Raw genomic sequence first — 17,488 nt, 5'->3', positions numbered from 1 at the left:
AGCTGTCCAGCAGCACACTCGTTCTACAAAGGACAGCACTGAAGAGACACCTGACCCACTGATGGCAATGACATCTGTTCACCTCTGGCTGCTCACACCCTATTTTCAGCCCAGGTTTGTTAGCAGAGATCCACCTTTCACGAGCAATCCTTTCTGCATGCGTGATTCCATAGCATTAACCCGCTGGGCTCAACCCAGTAAGACTGAGCTCCGAGCCACTTGTTGTCCAAGGGAGGCTTTCTGCACAGACTGTGTTTGTATCCACACATATGAAATACAAGAATTACTTTTCAACAAGGAGCAGAAGGATTTCCTCATCAAATACACAGCTTCGGGACAGAAACAGCTTTTGTACCGGGTATGTGCTTTGAGCCCTTAATTAAGCATTTGGAAACCAGCTGATGACTGTCACAGGCAGCCTGACAACACGAGGCTTTCTGCAGAGAACAATCACACACTTTCCCTCCAACGATGTGCAATGAGATGGTGACAGGTGATGGGAATTTCACACATCCCCCACAGAAAACAGAAGTATTTGCCTTCTGAATTTAAGAAACAGAACAGAATGAAAAACTCGAGGAGCTATTTTTCAATAGCCCTGACTTCCAGCAAACTCTCAGGGGTTGCCAGCACACACACAAGCCAATTAATTCTGGACACACTGGAAAAAGAAATACCAGCCAACAACCTTTTTTTTTCTGGTGACAGACTTCAGCCAGTTCAGTGGTATATAAAAAGGAGAGCAATGCACATCTCTGCTCCCCCAAAGCGACGCAAGGGGCCAACTCATTACACATCTACTCCATCTTCATGTGAAGAGCGGATGCTCGTGCTGCCCACCCCATTAGTGGGAGCCAGTGTGGAAGGGACTGCTGTGCAGTCGGACTGCTCTTGCCACAAAGGTTCTCTTGCAGAGGGGAGGAAGGGAGGGAGAAAAGCAGCGTTCCTTGCTTTTGCTTGCTGTACGAGGGGATTCTGAGCTCTCCCGAGCGATGTGGATTAGTCTCAGGAACTTTAAAGTTCACATCATTACTCATGTTCTTTCACACATTTTGTTGTGGTTCATACAGTTTTCTGAGAGGCAGATGAATCTCTATTTAAGGTTTACCCAGAGGCACAATGATCTCCACCAGCCAGATACAGGCGAGCACGCCGAGCATCAATAACACTTACCGTGCCAGCTATGACTGCAGAAGACAAAGCACTTATTCTAATATGGATCACAATAAAAAAGCATAGATCATAAAACTTGGTCAAGAAATTTGATCACTGCACAAGGCAATAGCTTTGAAATACACCTGCTCCACACAAAATCTTGCAGTGAGCCCCGAGACAGTTCAGGTCACTGAACTGAAAATCTCTGGTGAGCCCATAAAGATTAACACAGTGGGTTGTGTTAGAGACATTACATGCTGCTGTGATTGAGTTAAGCAGCACAGCTGAAATTTGCTTATGATGGTGAAGGAAAACCAGACCTCCATACCGATGGACAACAATTTGAATTTCAATTAGTGAAAAATAAATTTAAACCAATTTTCTAAAGCCCATTTAATGACACTGGAAATTAGTTCCCCCAAATTAATTTATTCGTGAGTCTTGCTGTTTGTCAGTACAGGAACCTGACCAGCACTACAACCCATTGCTTGGGCTTTCTGCCACTTCTGTACTGTGAGTTGGGCATTATTATATCTGCCAGAGGGTCTACACAAGGCCATGTAAAAATTGCAGCATCAACCTTTCTGTCACCAGAACTGCTCCAAATAGTGGCATGGGGTCTGTGGGCTGGAGGGAACCTGGTGGTGATGCCCCTGGCAGGCACAAGGCTTCATCTGCTCTTTGGTATTTCCTTGAAGAGATGGGGATTTCCAGCTGTCCTTCCACCAGTTGCGCGGCAGTCAGAGCGGAGTTCGCATCCCATCCTAAACAGCTTCCACCTCACTGGAGCACAAACTCAGAAAGGAAATAAACTCAACAAGATGATTGAGAATGGAGCCACAGTGTTTGCACATTAGTGAAACCCCAGCCCGGCAACCTCTAGCAGCAGCTGCTATATGGCAGGAAGCAGAAAAAGCAGCAGCAGCAGCACCCCACGTGTAACATCTGCCTGCCTCAGTGTCCCGACCGAAGGGACACACAGAGCACACTGCTGGCAAAGGTTGAGCTCTCAGTGAGAGATGCAGGGACAGCAAAGCAGAGAAGCAGCAAAGAGATGCCAGCCAAGTGGCAGCAGCATGGGTAGCATCACCTACAGCACTGAAACATGGGGGGGAAAGGTAAAAGGAAGTGGTGGATAAAAAAAGTTTGGAGCTAGGAGAGAAGAAAGCCCAACCATGAAGCCTCACTGCCTGCACAGCCTGGGCAAACAGTCCTATGCCACGAAGTTTGATTCTTTTCCCAGATTTCTCTTCCTCAGAAACTTAATTTCAGCTAAATGCTGGAGTGACAAGTGTAATAAAAAATAATGCTACAAAATGCATGAAGAATTTCCTTCCCTAAATATCAGATTTTAAAAGCAAGATAAACATTAATTCTCCGCTGTCCTGCCAGTGACACTGATGTGATTCATGGCCATTCAGCAGCACAAGGCTGTGTTCTTCCCTTTGAGAAAAAGAAAATAAATCTTTAGATGAGCTATCAAATGGTTTCATGATAAATTCCTTGTGATCCTTGAGTTTAGTGACAGTGGGTGGGAAGAAAAGAGGAATCTCCCAGAGAGGAGAAATGGAGCATCAGACAAACCAGAAACTCCCCAAGGTTAACCTGAATGAGTTTCTTTCTCATCTCACTCATGAAACATGATGCTCTGGGGCTGCCACTGCAATTCCTCCCAGATTTCCCCTTGGAAAGCCAACCCCCACTGCTGCATCCTGCCTGGCTCCAGGGAGCACCTACGGGGCTCTCATAATGCAGTCTCCTCTTTCACCAGCTCTGCAAATCTAGCAAGACTCTCCTAATTCCATTTTCAGTAAGTGTGGAGAATCCTTTTAATTTGACACGAGTTTCAAATGGAAAGGGAAAAAATGAGGGAGCATCTTTGTGTTGATATAAGCATGGAATTTAACCCGGAGTGGTGAAAGATTTTGTATGAGCTCCTATGGGCGCTGGACACATTCTGCCCACTGTCTGCTCCAGTTCACCTTGCTCTGGTGAACAGGATGGATGGCATCAAGTAAAACAGAGCAACAGCACAGCTGATATGTAACTGCTTGGTAAAATTCACTGAGAATTTTTCATGCGAAGATCTTAAGGCACTGAGAGGCATGGAAAGCTGCATCTACAGGAGCAGTGGGCATAGGATGACTGCATCCCCACCCCATGCCATTGTGGGCTGCAGGAGCTGCCCCTCCTGCTGTGAGCGTGGGGACATCTCTCCACCTTGTCACTTGTGTACCAGCGGCTGCCTGGGGGCTGCAGCCCTTCCACCCAGCCAAGGAGCTGTCGGAGCACATTAGGGAGCATCAAATGCTACTGACAGATTGTGAATGAATGATCACAGCCATTATCCTGCAGTCTGCGCCCTGCAGGTGTTGGGGCTGAACCCTCGAGCCTCAGCCACAACTATTCATGCAAATAAAATGTGGTTGAATATGTGGTTAAAAATAACTGACACTGCATCTCTGATCCTCAGAGGTGTAAAAGACCTGATTCCCTGGGAGGGGCTCCAGGCGGGTGTTGTGGAGCTGCTGTGTTAAAAGAAACACTACCCCCTTTCTGGGCCTCATAGGATCATCATTATAGAATGGCCTAGGTTGGAAAGGACCTCAAAGATCATTGAGTTTCAGGCCCCTGCCATGGGCAGGTCACCAGGCACCAGAGCAGGCTGCCCAGAGCACATCCAGCCTTGCCTTGAGTGCCTCCAGGGATGGGGCATCCACAGCCTCTCTGGGCAACCTGTTCAGTGCATCACCGCCCTCTGAGTGAAGAGGAGAAAGGCACAGGAAGAAGAGGAGCAGTGCTCCCATGCCACTCTGCTTAACCACACTGCAGGAGGAGCAGCCGTAGCTCTCCCACCTCTGACTTCAACAAACTCTTCAGAAACTTCCAAGAATTTTCTCCAAAAGTTCAGCTTCTTTTGTCATGGATCAGAAACTGAGAAAAATCGAGGTCAAAGCATCAGTGGCCAAAGCTTTCTGCAGTTTGCATTGACATCCACCTCCTGGCTCTGGAAGTGAAGAGCAATACAGTGGGAAAATGGCTGATGCCACAAATTACTTGAAACCAGTCAAAGGTCAGGAAAACAAATAGAGTGTGAGGACCTTCAGTGGATGCCAGCAACCCAATCAGCAGGGTGGTGCTGGAGCCTTCCTCATCTTGCCAATGACACGTAAGTATAAATTCTGGAAGAGCTCTCACGGTAACGTAGGGATTAGGCATGGGATTGTTTGTGAGGACAAGCACATTGCTCATTTCAAGCACATTGCTGGGCAGCACTAAACCAGGACAGGAATCAAACAGCACGAAGCATTGCAGAGCCTTTGTAATGACCCACATCTGCTTTTCACTAAAGTGGAGCAGCCTTGCTTGGAAAATGCAGTAAGTAATTCTCACTGCCTCAAAAGTGCTGGGCAGAAACAGAAAGTTGTCAGCATCAAAAATCAGTTAACACATGAAAAATCAAAAAGATAGGATGGTTGTATTCAAGAGGAAGTAAATAAGAGGCTACCCTGAGGAGATACATGGAATTACCAAGAGAAGAGCAAGAAATATTAAATCTGACACTTGATCTGTCTTGGTATATACAAAACACGGATTTTACTCAGTTGGGATTTGACTTGTTTTGTTTTTTGAAGAATGCCTTTCATGGAGCAAAGCATGCCATCTTACAGCAGTGCAAAGCATCTCCAGAGGAGAGCTGACTGCATCCATCCCTCTGCCCATGCTTGTCAGCTGGTGCCACCACCACCAGCACGCTGCCCATCTCCTGAGCTCCTGCACTGCCCAGGCCAGGACCTGGCATTTCAGAGCTGGCACCACTGAGCTCACAGGCTCCATTGGGTTGAAAAAGTGGTCAGTGGACTGGAATGGGGGTACGTTGTTCATAGGTGAATAAACGAGCAGCAGAAGGTTGCTGGGTTTGGTGAGATGAAACACTCAGTGCAAATGTACACTGCAGCCAAACCAACTAGCATGGTGCTGAATGCCAAAGGGAAAGCAAACCACAGAGCTGAAGTCCTGGGTTTTTTAAAAGGAGCTTGTCTGGGCTGCAGTACGATCTGGGAGATTTAGAAACCCAATGTTGAGGAAAGCCACAGGAGGACAAGAAGAACAAACAAACTGCAGTTTATTTTCAGCTAGGAGGTTTGAGCAACACATCTGCCATAACTCCCACATTCATAGAATTACAGAATCACAGAATGGTTTGGGTTGGAAGGAACCTTTAAGATCATCCAGTTCCAACTCCCTCCTGCAGGCAGGGACACCTCCCTCTAGCCCAGGCTTCTCACAGCACATCCAGCCTGGCCTTGACTGCTTCCAGGGAGGGAGCATCCACAACCTCACTGGGCAGCCTGTGCCACTGAACACCATGGGAGAGGAAGCTTCAGAATCATAGAATGCATAGGACCTCCTTTTCAGTTTGTGCTTTTGAAAATATCCACACACACACACAAAATAATGATTAGAAAAGGTGTAAAGATGAAGCTGGTACGTTCAAGAGAGTGACTTGTACACTGGAGGTCAGCATCAGAGCATCAAGGAAGTCCTCAGCAAAATGAGGGTGAATCCATTGCTAATCCATTTGCTAAGGGATTTGATTTAGTAGTTGGGTAGGGATAGTGATAGGAGGATGGTTGGACTAGATGATCTTATAGGTCCTTTCCAACCTTATGAACTTATGAACTTAGCATTGCAAATCTGGTGGTCCACATCAGAAGGCAGCATGACTCCCTGCTGACACCTCAGCACCCTGTGCAATGCAGAAACAGAGCCAGAACTTCAGGAAGAAGTACTGCTGCTGCCTGCATTTGGTACCACTGTTTTTCACTCCCTTCCATGTACTGCACCGCACAGTGCAAAGTGAGAGGGACAGTCACTGAAAGTTAGGGAGAGGAGAGATCACCTCTTCCCAGGAGCAGGCCCAATACGGACTTGATCAGTTCTACCAACACGATGAAATTTTGATTCAAATCTAGACCAATTTTCTCTCTTATAGGAGGGATTTTAGCAGCTCAGAAAATAACAGCTGAAAATTTCCACAGAGTTGGTTAAGCACTGATGTTAAAGCATTAGAAATCACAGAATCACCAACGTAGGAAAAGACCTACGAGGTCATCCAGTCCAACCATCCATCACCAACAGCTCTCACTAAAACATGTCCCTCAACGCAATGTCTAAACGTTCCTTGAACACCTCCAGGGTCAGTGACTGCACCACCTCCCTGGGCAGCTTGTTTTAGTGCCTGACCACTCTTGCAGAGAAGTAGTATTTCCTGACATTCAGTCTGAGTGCTTGCTTTGAGCCGTCAGCGGGGGAAACATGGCACAAGGTGAAGCCCTGCAGGTGGGGCATGGTGGGACAGCTGCCATCCCCAGGCACAAGGCCACCACTCACCCCTCCACACACTCATCTGGCATTATTCCCTTTGAGACAAAGGAGCAAGAACCAGAAGTGAGTGACCATGCTACAAACCAATAACACGTGGATTGGAATTACTTAAAGCATCATTAAATTATGCTGAAAGGTTGACTCCACCTTATTTATGGTATAATTTTTATATCTATCACTGTCACAGAAATAAATGATGTGATTTCCGTCAGCCTGTGCTCCAGATACAGAACTGCACTTGGAAGTCAGGTGATATATATATGCTAATCAGCACCACTCCTGCCCTGCCATTACATGCCACACTCGTTTGTTTCCTGTTGTCATTCTTGATTACACATTTCCAGAACAGATTAGTGCAACAGCAGTGGGCGGGCAGGCAGTCCCCTGCCTCGTGTGCCCTTGGATCACTCTTCTGATCAGAAGTGAGATGTGCTTCGTTAAAGCACTGCAGTCTACTTTGTGTCTTCGGAAACTTTTTGATTTCAGAAATCAATTAATACCGGCGCCTCCAAGGAGACAGAGCTTTGAAAACAATGTAAAGAAGCAGTGCTGAGGGACCAAACGAGACACAGAGCGTGCAACATTTGAGGCAGCAAAAATCTGGATGACTGTTGTGCACCTCCTAATCTCACATTCTTTACAAATAAAACTCTGCTCAGCTTCAGCATCACAAATCTCAAGCTCTGTGCTCGCACCGCCAGCCTCTCCCACCCTCTTTGTTCCAGGACTGCTGCTCATTTGGAGATGCAGTCGGATATTGATTTCTTCACATTTTCAAACCAACCCAAGTTAGTCTCTAATAGGGAGCTGTGCCTTATTCTGGGTCCGTCCGGATACTCCAACAAACAACACTGCTGCTGAGATGCCAGCTCCTGTCTAGATTTCTTTTAAACGGTATTAAAAAAGACAAATTATATTTAATGAATTAAAAAACATAGGCACGTGTTCTTCCCAGAGCAGAGTATGCAGCTGCTTTACTTAATAATGATAGTAATCTGGGGTTTTTTAATCATCAGAAATAACACCCAACTTTGTACTTGGCAAGAAATTCAGGTAGCAACCCTTCCCTTCACGTTCCTTACATCTGCCATTGATGAATGAATAGGAACTCCTGTAAACGTTGTATTTTATCAGAATCCTGCTGATCCATAACAAAACTTAGGACTAACACGGCATTACCAGACAGGCACCTTTATACCTTGTTTCCCATTGCTCTTTGCCCTCGGTGCCACCTCTCCAGCACTGCCAACAGGCAGACCCCATCTGCTCTCTCTGCTTGGGGGCCCCTACGTGCACGGAGCCCACCCAGCCCCAACCACACCACCGTGCCCACTGCCCACATCCCCGTGGGTCTTAACACTGTCCTGTGCAGCTGTGCCAGCACCTGGCTGCTCTCTGAAGGAGTCAGTGTTCTGCTACCCACCCTGACCATCTCCTCACAACGTGAGGCCAACCCCTTTCACCATATTGCTGCTACCTGGGGCAGAAGCTGAACCCAACCCCACAACAAGCTCCTGTCAGGAGTTGGAGTGAGCCATAAGGTCTCTTCTCAGCCCCCTCTTCTCCAGACTGACCCATCCCAGCTCCCCCAGCTGCGTGCCATAAGTCTGTGCTCCAGACCCCACACAGCTCTGCTGCCCTTCTCTGGACATCACCCCCGTGTCTTTCTTACAGTGAGGGGCCCCAGCAGTGCCAGGACAGGAGTACCTCCCTGCTCCTGCTGGCCACCCTATTGCTGATACAAGCCAGGATGCTGCTGGCCTCCTTGGCCACCTGGGCACACTGCTGGCTCACATTTGGCCAAGTGGTGACCAAATGGACATGAGAATGAACCAGCACTTCCCATCAGCTGAAGCAAATGGGATGAGAGCCAGTCAGGGCTGGTCATTAAAGGATAAACTCAGACTCAATAAGATAGCACAAAGCCCTCAGCAGATAAAGCTGGAATAAGAGAACAGAGAGTTTCACCTTCTCATTTCATTTATCCACACAGCACAGAAATGGAGAGAGCAGCCCCTCAGGGGCTCAGGAGCAAAGCAGGGTGCAGAGCCTGCACTGCCAGCTCTGGCTGTTAGGGAGCTGGGAGCATGGGCAAGTGGATGTGGTGCTGCGATCTCCGCTGGGCACATCACCTCTCCTCTCCATTTCACCTCTCCACACTTCAGGGTATCTTAAGGTCCCTCCAGTGAGCGCTAACAGAAGAATGCTAAATTATATTTATACATATATATATAATAATAGATAAGAGATGCAGCCCACTCTCAGTTGCCCATGGCAGGGGCAGGCTGCAGGCTGGGACAGGGCCGGGCCACCAGCAGCTGTGCTCCTCGCTCCTTCCAGCCACCCTGCTCCGTAGCAGCAGCAATTTGCCTCACTCCAAAGCCAACGCAATATAAACCCCCCAAGCGTCTGCAAGAATGACTCAGTAGCATATTCAATAAAGAGCTTTACTCCAATTAATGACTTTCTTTCAATAATTACTTCGGTTGCTTTGAATTAGGAACTGCGAATCCACTGATAAATTGACCGATCGGAAAGATCTATTCTCATTCCAGCATCTGCAATTTCTCCTGTGCACCCAGTGCCTTTTGTGGTCCCAGCAGCACGTATCCTGTGGGACACGGTGCTGCAGCTCCCCTTGCCTCCCTGCATGGCATCCCACTGCTACCACCCAGCTCCCTCGTGAAGGGCAATCATAGGGAACAAACACCCCATCCCAGTGGGATGTGGGGGGGGGGGGGGCTCAGCCCCTTAAGGCAACAGCAAATGCCTCAGGACCACGGCGCTGCCCTCCCCTTATGGCATTTGCTGCCCTCAAAGTGAGGTGCTGCCACACATGTGGCAAGCACAGCCAGACGCTTCGTGCAGAAGTGCCTCCTTAAAGCCTCTTTATTAAATCCTTTCCCAAATTCTTCTCTCATCCCAACCCCTCTGTTCTGCCTCTGCGTTTTCTTTTTTCTCCCTTTCTTCTCTGCCGATGGTTGCAGGCGGTGTCATCGCACACCCAACTCCATGACAGCAGGAATAAAACCCAGATGCAGAGCATTGTCACGGCGCTATTTTCGGTTCAGCGTAAGCAGATTTGGTGTGGAGAAGCTAATCCCTTCAAGGCGCATTGAGGCATCTCCTCGAGGAGCAGTGCACTTCTCAGAGCCCATCTCCCCCCATTACAAAGAAATGAACTCCTCTGCGGCTCTCTCCAGTGCCACTGCTCTCCCTGGGCCCATCCCTCTTGCTCCACCGCCCTCCCCCACCAACTTACCACTCGCCTTTGCTTATTTTCTTGCAATATTGTCAGCTTAGAAATACAAATACCTGAACATAAGTTGTCCAGCATGATATTGATTCTGTAAGACACGCAGGGACAGCCCGTGTATCAGCTCTCTGTATGGCCACGAGCAGAACAGCAAAACATTTCTCATAACTTATGCGTTCAGCATCGATGAGCGATAGGAGATGCATATGGGTTTATTACAGCCACCAGATTTTCTCTGCTCCTGTAGGTTTGGCAGAAGTTTTCGTGCTGCCTCATATCAGAGCAGCCCAAAGCAGCTCTGCCTCCAGCACAGCATCACCTGGGGGTGCCAGCACTGCACCTCGCTCCATGCAGAGCACTCTGTGCTGTGCAGGGATTGTATTTTCCTTTCAGCACAGCAACCAGAATGCACCAGCACTGGGTTCCTAACGCCCAGCCCCACCTGCACCCAACCTGCAGAGCAGGAGCTGGTTTGGAAATGTGCACCCAGGAAGGGAGCAGCCAGGCAGTGCTACTGCGTGGAGCCAGGAGTTGGGCTCTGGTCCTTATGGGTCCCTTCCAATTCGGGATGTTCTGTCATCCCATGTTTTCTTCCCTCATTAGACTCGGTAAGAGATTGATAAGGAGGTTTGGATCTGCAGGAAAAGCCATTTGGGAAGCAATAACCCTGACCAACAGCAGCACCAGAGCATCACTTTTCTCCCTTCAAGCAGCGACCTTGCACTAGATCAAAATGCAACAGATTGCCCTGAGATCTTGGTTCTTGCTCCAGGGAAGCAGCGGTGCCTGTGCCCTCACCTCCAGCAAGGCACCAGCGGCACCAAGTAGGCAAACAGCAGCTCTGCGTCACCTCCTTTACAGCCCCATTTCAACCCAAATTACATGATTTCTGGATTTTCAATCAGGCTTAAATTACTATTAAATTATTGCTTTGAAGCCAGCAAAAAACAAAATAGAACAGAACAAGAAAAGCACACTGGGTGGAACACTGAGATGTTCATCCAAAGGATGAGGAGGGCAAACAGGACCGCAGCGTGGCAAGTCTTTTCCTAACAGCTCCTGAGCTCCGCTGCTCTCCCCAGCACGCAGCTGGAAGCACTCACCCGCGTCCCGGAGCACGCACGAAGGGCTGCGATGAGCAGCCGGTCCCCGCGGCAGCAGCGATGTGCACGGCTCAATGCAAACCGAGGGGCGACGCACCGAGCCGGAGCGGGTCTGGCCAAAGAGCTCCTGCTTTCAAAGGACTAAAGCAGCTCAAGTGGGGAGCGTAGAAAGACGTCGCCCGTTAAATGGGCTTCTTGCTTCCCCAGCTCTGCTTAAGCACCCTTCGAAAGCTCCCGTTTGCTCATTGAATGCTTCCCCTTCAAACCGGGGGATAAAGCAGAAAGAGGAGCTGCTGGGAACGCCGACCGTGCGAGACGTACAGCGGGCTGCTTACTGGCTCCGGACAGACGGAAAGCTGTGATGCTCCCGTCTCAGCAGCTGCTTTGCCGTCCCGTCCCCTCCCCCAGCCCAGCTGCGAAGCTCTCGGGGCTCCATCAGCCCCACGGTGCACAAAAACCATGGGATGCAGCGGCACCAGGGACGGTCACCCACGGGAGTGACACGGGGGTGAGTGACACGGGGCTGAGCAGGTAACTGAGCTTAGGAACTGGAGCAGAGAAGCGGGAGGAGGCAGAGGGCTGCAGGGCATCATCACTTGGGAGCAGTATCACCACTTTCACATTCAGGTGCGTACATCATTTACTCATTCGCTTTAAGGTAGGCATCACACCCCACCTACAACCCAGCACACAGGTTTGGTAATCACCGTTACTTGCAGTAGCAGCCAAGGCTATTTTGGAAGGTGAATATATCTAGCAAAGCAGTTGGATTCAATGTTTGCTTACGGAAATGGGAATAAAAGCCACGTGCAAAGCTCATGCTTCTCGTGCCACTGCTGCCGCAGGGAGCTGAGTTACCACTGAACTACAGGTTTGAGGGCACCAAGGGCATCAGCAGCCACAGGTTCTCCTGGTCGCTTTGCTCTGCCTACTCCTTCATTTTGTTGGAAATCAGATGGCTGTTCCCAAATACACACATTAAACAAAACAACACCCCCATCCGCAATGGCACAGAAGAGGGGGCTCAGGGGAGGCCACGTTGCACCCCACAGCTCCCTGACTGGAGGTTGTGGTGAATGGGGGTCAGCCCCTGCCCCGGGAAGCAGCAATAGGATGAGGGATGGCCTCACACTGCACTGGGGAGGGTTGGGTTGGGTGTCAGAACGATCTGCTCTCCTAAGAGCAGTGCTGCTTCCCGGGGCAGAGCAGGACAGTGACTCGACCTGGAAGGCATTAAACGAGGAAACGGAGCAGACAGAGAACCCTCCAGTGATCTGTAAATAACACGTTTTAATTAAGGCCTCCTTTTCACCTTAGGCCACTTAGAAAACCTTGTGAATGAATTACATTTCCCTAATCTCCTGTAGGATTACAAGGCAGCAGCGGAGCGGAAAGCAGCAGCAGCACACACCGCCAGCAGTGCCTCCTCCTCCTCCTCCTCCTCCTCACTTCGGTGTTTTCACCGTTGTGCCATTTCCCCACACACTGCACTCATCCTGCAAAGCAAAGGGGAACACTTGCCACGTTTTGCAGTGCTGCAGCCAGCCCGATGGAGGAAACGTTGTGGTTTCGGTTTTACACCAAAGCCGCTCGGGATTTGTAAGGGGATCTATGCGGGTTGGGAGGATCAAGCTCCAGCTGACTGCATTGTTTGCATTAAGGAGACGTTTTTCTTCCAAAAAGAATAAAACACCACAGATTAAGGGAACGCTATTTCCCACACAAACAAACACAGCTCAGCCTGCTGCGCGCACCACCGCTGCCTCTTCAGATGTGGAAGGGCTTCATTAGGAATGCTCTTTTAAGCTAAACACGTCCTTGTTCCTCATGCAGCGCTCGTTCCGAGCAGGAACAGCACTTTCTTGTGATGCCAGGAAACAGATTTTCTCTTCAAAGTAAGGAAAAGGAGGAAAACAGGAAAAAAAAAAAGATGTTTGGCTTCACCTAGTGCAAGCCAAACCCAGCGGTGTGGCAAGGTGACTCAGCCACAACCTGCAGGGCTTCAAGGCAACGCTGGTGGCACTCAGCCTGGGGGACCCAGCGGGCAGAGGCTGTAACCTGCAGGGAGGGGGGTTGGGACAAAGGGGGGCACCTGGAAACCAGTTTGTGCCACGACGAAGGCGATGATGAGCAGCAACATGAAAGGCTCAGGTTTGCCATGTACCTGGACTCTGCATCTAACCACTAACCGTGGCTGTGACCACAGGAAAGAAAGAAAATTCATGAACAGGCAGTGTAGAAGGTGCAAAGAAAAGCTCCGAGATGATTGTAAGAGTGGCCAGGACGAGAGGCTGGGAGAAGCCCTGGGTGAGCTATGGCAGGCAGGGGCACAGGCAGCTCCCACAGCTCATTTGTCAGCACACAGACCACAAATATCATGCAGATTAATATACAGGCAACGTGGAAGGGCTGAGGCCTGGGCATCCCACAGCAAGCAGGCTGCAAGGGATCAGGCTGCTCTCCTGGAGGGAGCTCAGGGCCAGGGGCAACACGTTCTGTGCTATTTCCCACTAATTTAAGCAGTTATGACCCAAGGGGAAGAGCCTGATTCTGCTGATGGAAGCAGGAAATTCTACAAGACATTTTTATCAATGCCCTAATTTTAAATGATCTGTTATCTGATCTATTAGATTTTTAACAAAAATTAAACCCACTGCTCTACACGTTGCGTACATTTGGCCGAGTGCTCACAGTTAAATGCTCTAAATCTGTTTCAGACCTGCCCACACAGAAACAGGGAAAAGTGAGAAACTGAGCCCTGCTGGTGAGAAAGAACTGTTTCTGCCATGTTTCTAGCAGCTGCTCTGCTTCCCTCCCCACAGCGAAGACGTTATTAAATACAACAACCTGAAGACAAGAAAGTGGAAGGGAACCATGACAAACTGTCTGGCTACACAACCACTCAGACAAGCCAACCTGCCAGAAGTGCATTCATTATGAAAAGCACACGGAGAGGAAACAACTCCGGGTGCCACAGCCACTGCTGGAGAAATACAATATAGAGGTATTTCATTGGTGGCTGGAGGGATAAATCAAGCTAAATTGCTCGCAGAGGCAAACCCAGAGCATCTCACTCTGAACCCAGAGAAGTAAATCCGCCGTCTCTGGGGGACGGTGCCATCATTTGTTTTCATTTCTTTGACTTCTCTTCGCTAACGTTAGAGATTAGCTCTCCGTACGGCGATCACAGCAATACAGAAACGTGGTCCCAGAGGAACGGGAGGAGAGCAACGTTCACCAAAGCGAGCCCGAGTGAAGGTGTCACAATAGGAACAACTATGTTAATAAATAAATAAATAAATGTTTTCAGCCAAATAAAGCCCTGCTAAGGGTAAAGAATACATATTTGAGTACAGTGACTATAGTATGTTGCCAGCATGGAGCTGGCACTCAGGCAGCTGCAGCCCTTGGCCGTGCATTTCATAAGGTCATAGAATTGCTCAGGCTGGAAAAGACCTTCAAGATCATCAAGTCCAACCGCAACCAAACCATCCTGCCCTAACTCTAACAACCTACCACTAAACCATGTCCCTGAGCACCACATCCTGGCGGTTTTTAAACACATCCAGGGATGGTGACTCCTCCACCTCCCCGGGAAGCCTATTCTTGTGCTTAACAGCCCTTTCTGTAAAGTTTTTCCTTATATCCAATCTAAACCTCCCCAGTGCAACTTGAGACCATTCCCCCTCGTCCTGTCACTGTCATCAGTGAGAAGAGACCAACCCCAACTATCTAACTAGAGACCAACTATCAACTTTCAGGTATTTGAAGACAGCAGTGAGGTCTCCCCTCAGCCTCCTCTTCCCCAGACCAAACAGCCCCAGTTCCTCCAATCCTTCCTCATAGGGCACATTCTCCAAGTCCTTCTTTGGACATGCTCCAGCACCTCAGTATCCTTTCTGTATTGAGGTGCCCCAACCTGAACACAGTTCTCAACGTGGGTCCTCACCAGTGTCAAGGACAGGAGGAGGATTACTTCCCTAGTCCTGCTCACCACACCATCCCTGATACTGCCACCCATTTCACCCCAACTCAGCTTGAAATGACCACTGCTAGTCAGTACGACCAGGAGAACCAATGCCAGCTAGAAAAGAGAATATATAAAGATATATATAAAGAGACATACCTGAGAAAAGGGAGCCCAAACCATCACGGGGCATGTGAAGAAAGATGTGGAGCAGGAGGAGGTGCCCAGGAGGCAGCAGAGCCCGCTGCCTGCCCTGCACCAACAGCCAGCATTGCTCACACAGGTGTGTGGAGTACTTCAAATATATGAAGCTTCCAGGCAAAAAAAAAAAAGAAGAAGAAGAAAAAGGAAAGCCATAGCTTTCCACCCCCACGTGGGCTCAGATGCCACAGAGTCACAGCAGGGCTCTCACTGGGAAACAGGCATGCAGTGCCTGGGCTCTGAGCCCCCAGAGCTGCTGCACAGACCCAGAACTGCCTGGTGGTTATGGCGGAGGATGCTGCAGAAGAGGAGGAATGGGCTAACGAGGTAGAGAAACAATTCACTGTTTGTTTTCCCCAGCCAAACTGTTCAAGTTTATTTTCTGGGACTCTTTCAACACAGCAAACCAGGATCTGCTTTTTGAATTATAGCAGTTCCAAACACAAGCAGTAGCACCAGAATCTTTCCGTTTTTATAAAGGATTTTCCGGTCCAAGAAATCCAACCTGCAAACAGTTCTGCCAACACTAGTGCTTTCCTTCTGCAAGCAGCTGAGCCTGTTTCTGCAGATGCATTTGCAAACGTGTTTTTAGCCCAGCCCCTTGCTGCTGCCACAGGTTTGGTCTCTGCCACTGATTGTGTCCCTTCTGTCTCACCACCCATGGCAACTGGACCCACCTGGGCACAGAGCAGAGGCTGCAGGCAGACGTGAGCCTGGGGCAGCCAGGAGGCAGCTTCTTGATGGACACGTAGGTCCACTCTGATTTCTTCTGTGGAGCTGTTCAGCTTCAGCACACATCACCTCAAGTCAGAACCACGAGACCCACGCTGTCTTATCCAGCATTTCCAAAAGCACAGAAACTTAAAGGAAAACAACAAAAAGCCATAAAAACCGGCTTAAAATATTTATTAATTAAAAAAGTAAAATATTTATTTATACAAAGAGGATGAGAAAAATCTCATGCAGACTTTTCACACACCAGAACATAACTCCTACGGCGATGGCTTTACAGAAGAACCTCGTCATGGAACTGTGACAAAGCACCGCTCGTGGGAAGAGAAAGCTACTTCTGCAACGGAGAGTTTCCTATGGGACACTGGCCAGGGTTTTCACACTCTTCACTAACAGTTAATATTTAATAGTACCACTCAGAGAACTGGACACGGACACGTGAATGTGGCAATGAACCCCTGCATCCCGCTGCACCTCCGAACTGCTTGTGCCGATGCGTAAAGTTGCCGAAAGACTGCGATAGATAATTCCCCTAAATGATCAAAATACCTTGAGATTGTTATGGATGGCATCTGTTTCTGCTTAATTACAAATCTGCACCGGATTCATAATTTGTGTGTATTACAAGTAATTTGCATAATTAAAACAATTAAGGGATTGACATATCACGGCAATTAGAAATGCATCAAACTCTGGGTGTTGTACAAAAAAGAGCTTCAATATGAAACATTAATTCCTTGGGAACGAATATCCTTCAGATTCCTGCAGAACAACCTTCACAAATGCTCCGCGTGTTCGACAAACGCCATTCAGAGAAAGTTTTTCTCAGGGATATGCGCTTCACCCTTCAGCTGCTGCAAGTTTCACCTTTGTTTTAACCTTCATCTGGAGTCCTTCCTGCAGTCCCAGCTTCAGCTTCTGCACCTACTGCCAGCGCCAAGAAGTTTTATCTCATTTTCCGTAGCCTTATCCTGTTCTCTTTGTCCCTCTTTTTAAGGATAAGTATGAACTGGTTGAAAAAATGCTCTTGGTCCTTTTTCTTCTGGACGAGGCGGAACCGCTGATCCCTGCCGTATTTCTCTGCAAACTCTTTGAATGTCGTCCTGCAGAAAAGACAGAGATGTGACAGCTGCAGCCTTGCAGACAGGCTCTGTAGGAGAGGACGGGCTACGAGGTGGCTGAAAGCAGCAGGATCCCACAGCCAGGCCCAGGTGCCGAGCACAGACCCTGTACAAGGGCTCCTGGGAACCCCACCAGTCCCCTGCTTACACTTCAACCCCTGGGCTTTAAAATCTCTCAGGTGTGTTGCTCTAGCAATGGTTTCTAGCATAATTTTGGTTTGGGTTGCATTCACAGCACCGTGACAAATGATGGATACGTCGTATGAATGCTGCAGAATTTCTTGTTGGCTTTCAGCACTGTGCAGACTTGCAGCAGCCACATGGGAACGGACCCGTCTGCATGTCTTTGCTGCACAGCCAAATCCAGCCAGGAGTTACTGCCAAGGTGAGTTCCTCTGACATCAGGGTCTCACAGGTGCTGAACTGCAGCATTCTGTGGGCCAATGTCCCTCCCAGAGGGCAGCATGACTTTGCTGCCCTCAGTTCTAACCTCAACCCCAACCCTAACCCTAACCACTGGTGTTAATAAGATACCCAATCAAAATACACTCAGGTACTGATTTTA

General features: G+C 48.9%; 2 protein-coding genes across 2 annotated transcripts in view; one reads left to right on the top strand and one right to left on the bottom strand.

Annotated features, from left to right (window-relative positions):
- GLRX3 (glutaredoxin 3) overlaps positions 1-17,488 on the top strand; it is a 294,370-nt gene that overhangs the window by 237,231 nt on the left and 39,651 nt on the right. The window lies entirely within an intron of this gene.
- TCERG1L (transcription elongation regulator 1 like) overlaps positions 16,114-17,488 on the bottom strand; it is a 57,992-nt gene continuing 56,617 nt past the window's right edge. The window contains exon 13 of the mRNA XM_065746426.1: positions 16,114-16,905. Within this exon, the coding sequence (XP_065602498.1) occupies positions 16,749-16,905 (157 nt within the window). The 3' untranslated portion in view covers positions 16,114-16,748. The remainder of the gene's footprint in view (positions 16,906-17,488) is intronic.

The sequence above is a fragment of the Cyrtonyx montezumae genome, unplaced genomic scaffold (assembly GCF_038088225.1).
Source record: "Cyrtonyx montezumae isolate F1298 unplaced genomic scaffold, pur_monq_1.0 scaffold_4, whole genome shotgun sequence".
In the NCBI taxonomy this organism is placed as follows: Eukaryota; Metazoa; Chordata; class Aves; order Galliformes; family Odontophoridae; genus Cyrtonyx; species Cyrtonyx montezumae.
This window is presented reverse-complemented; position numbering and strand designations above follow the sequence as displayed.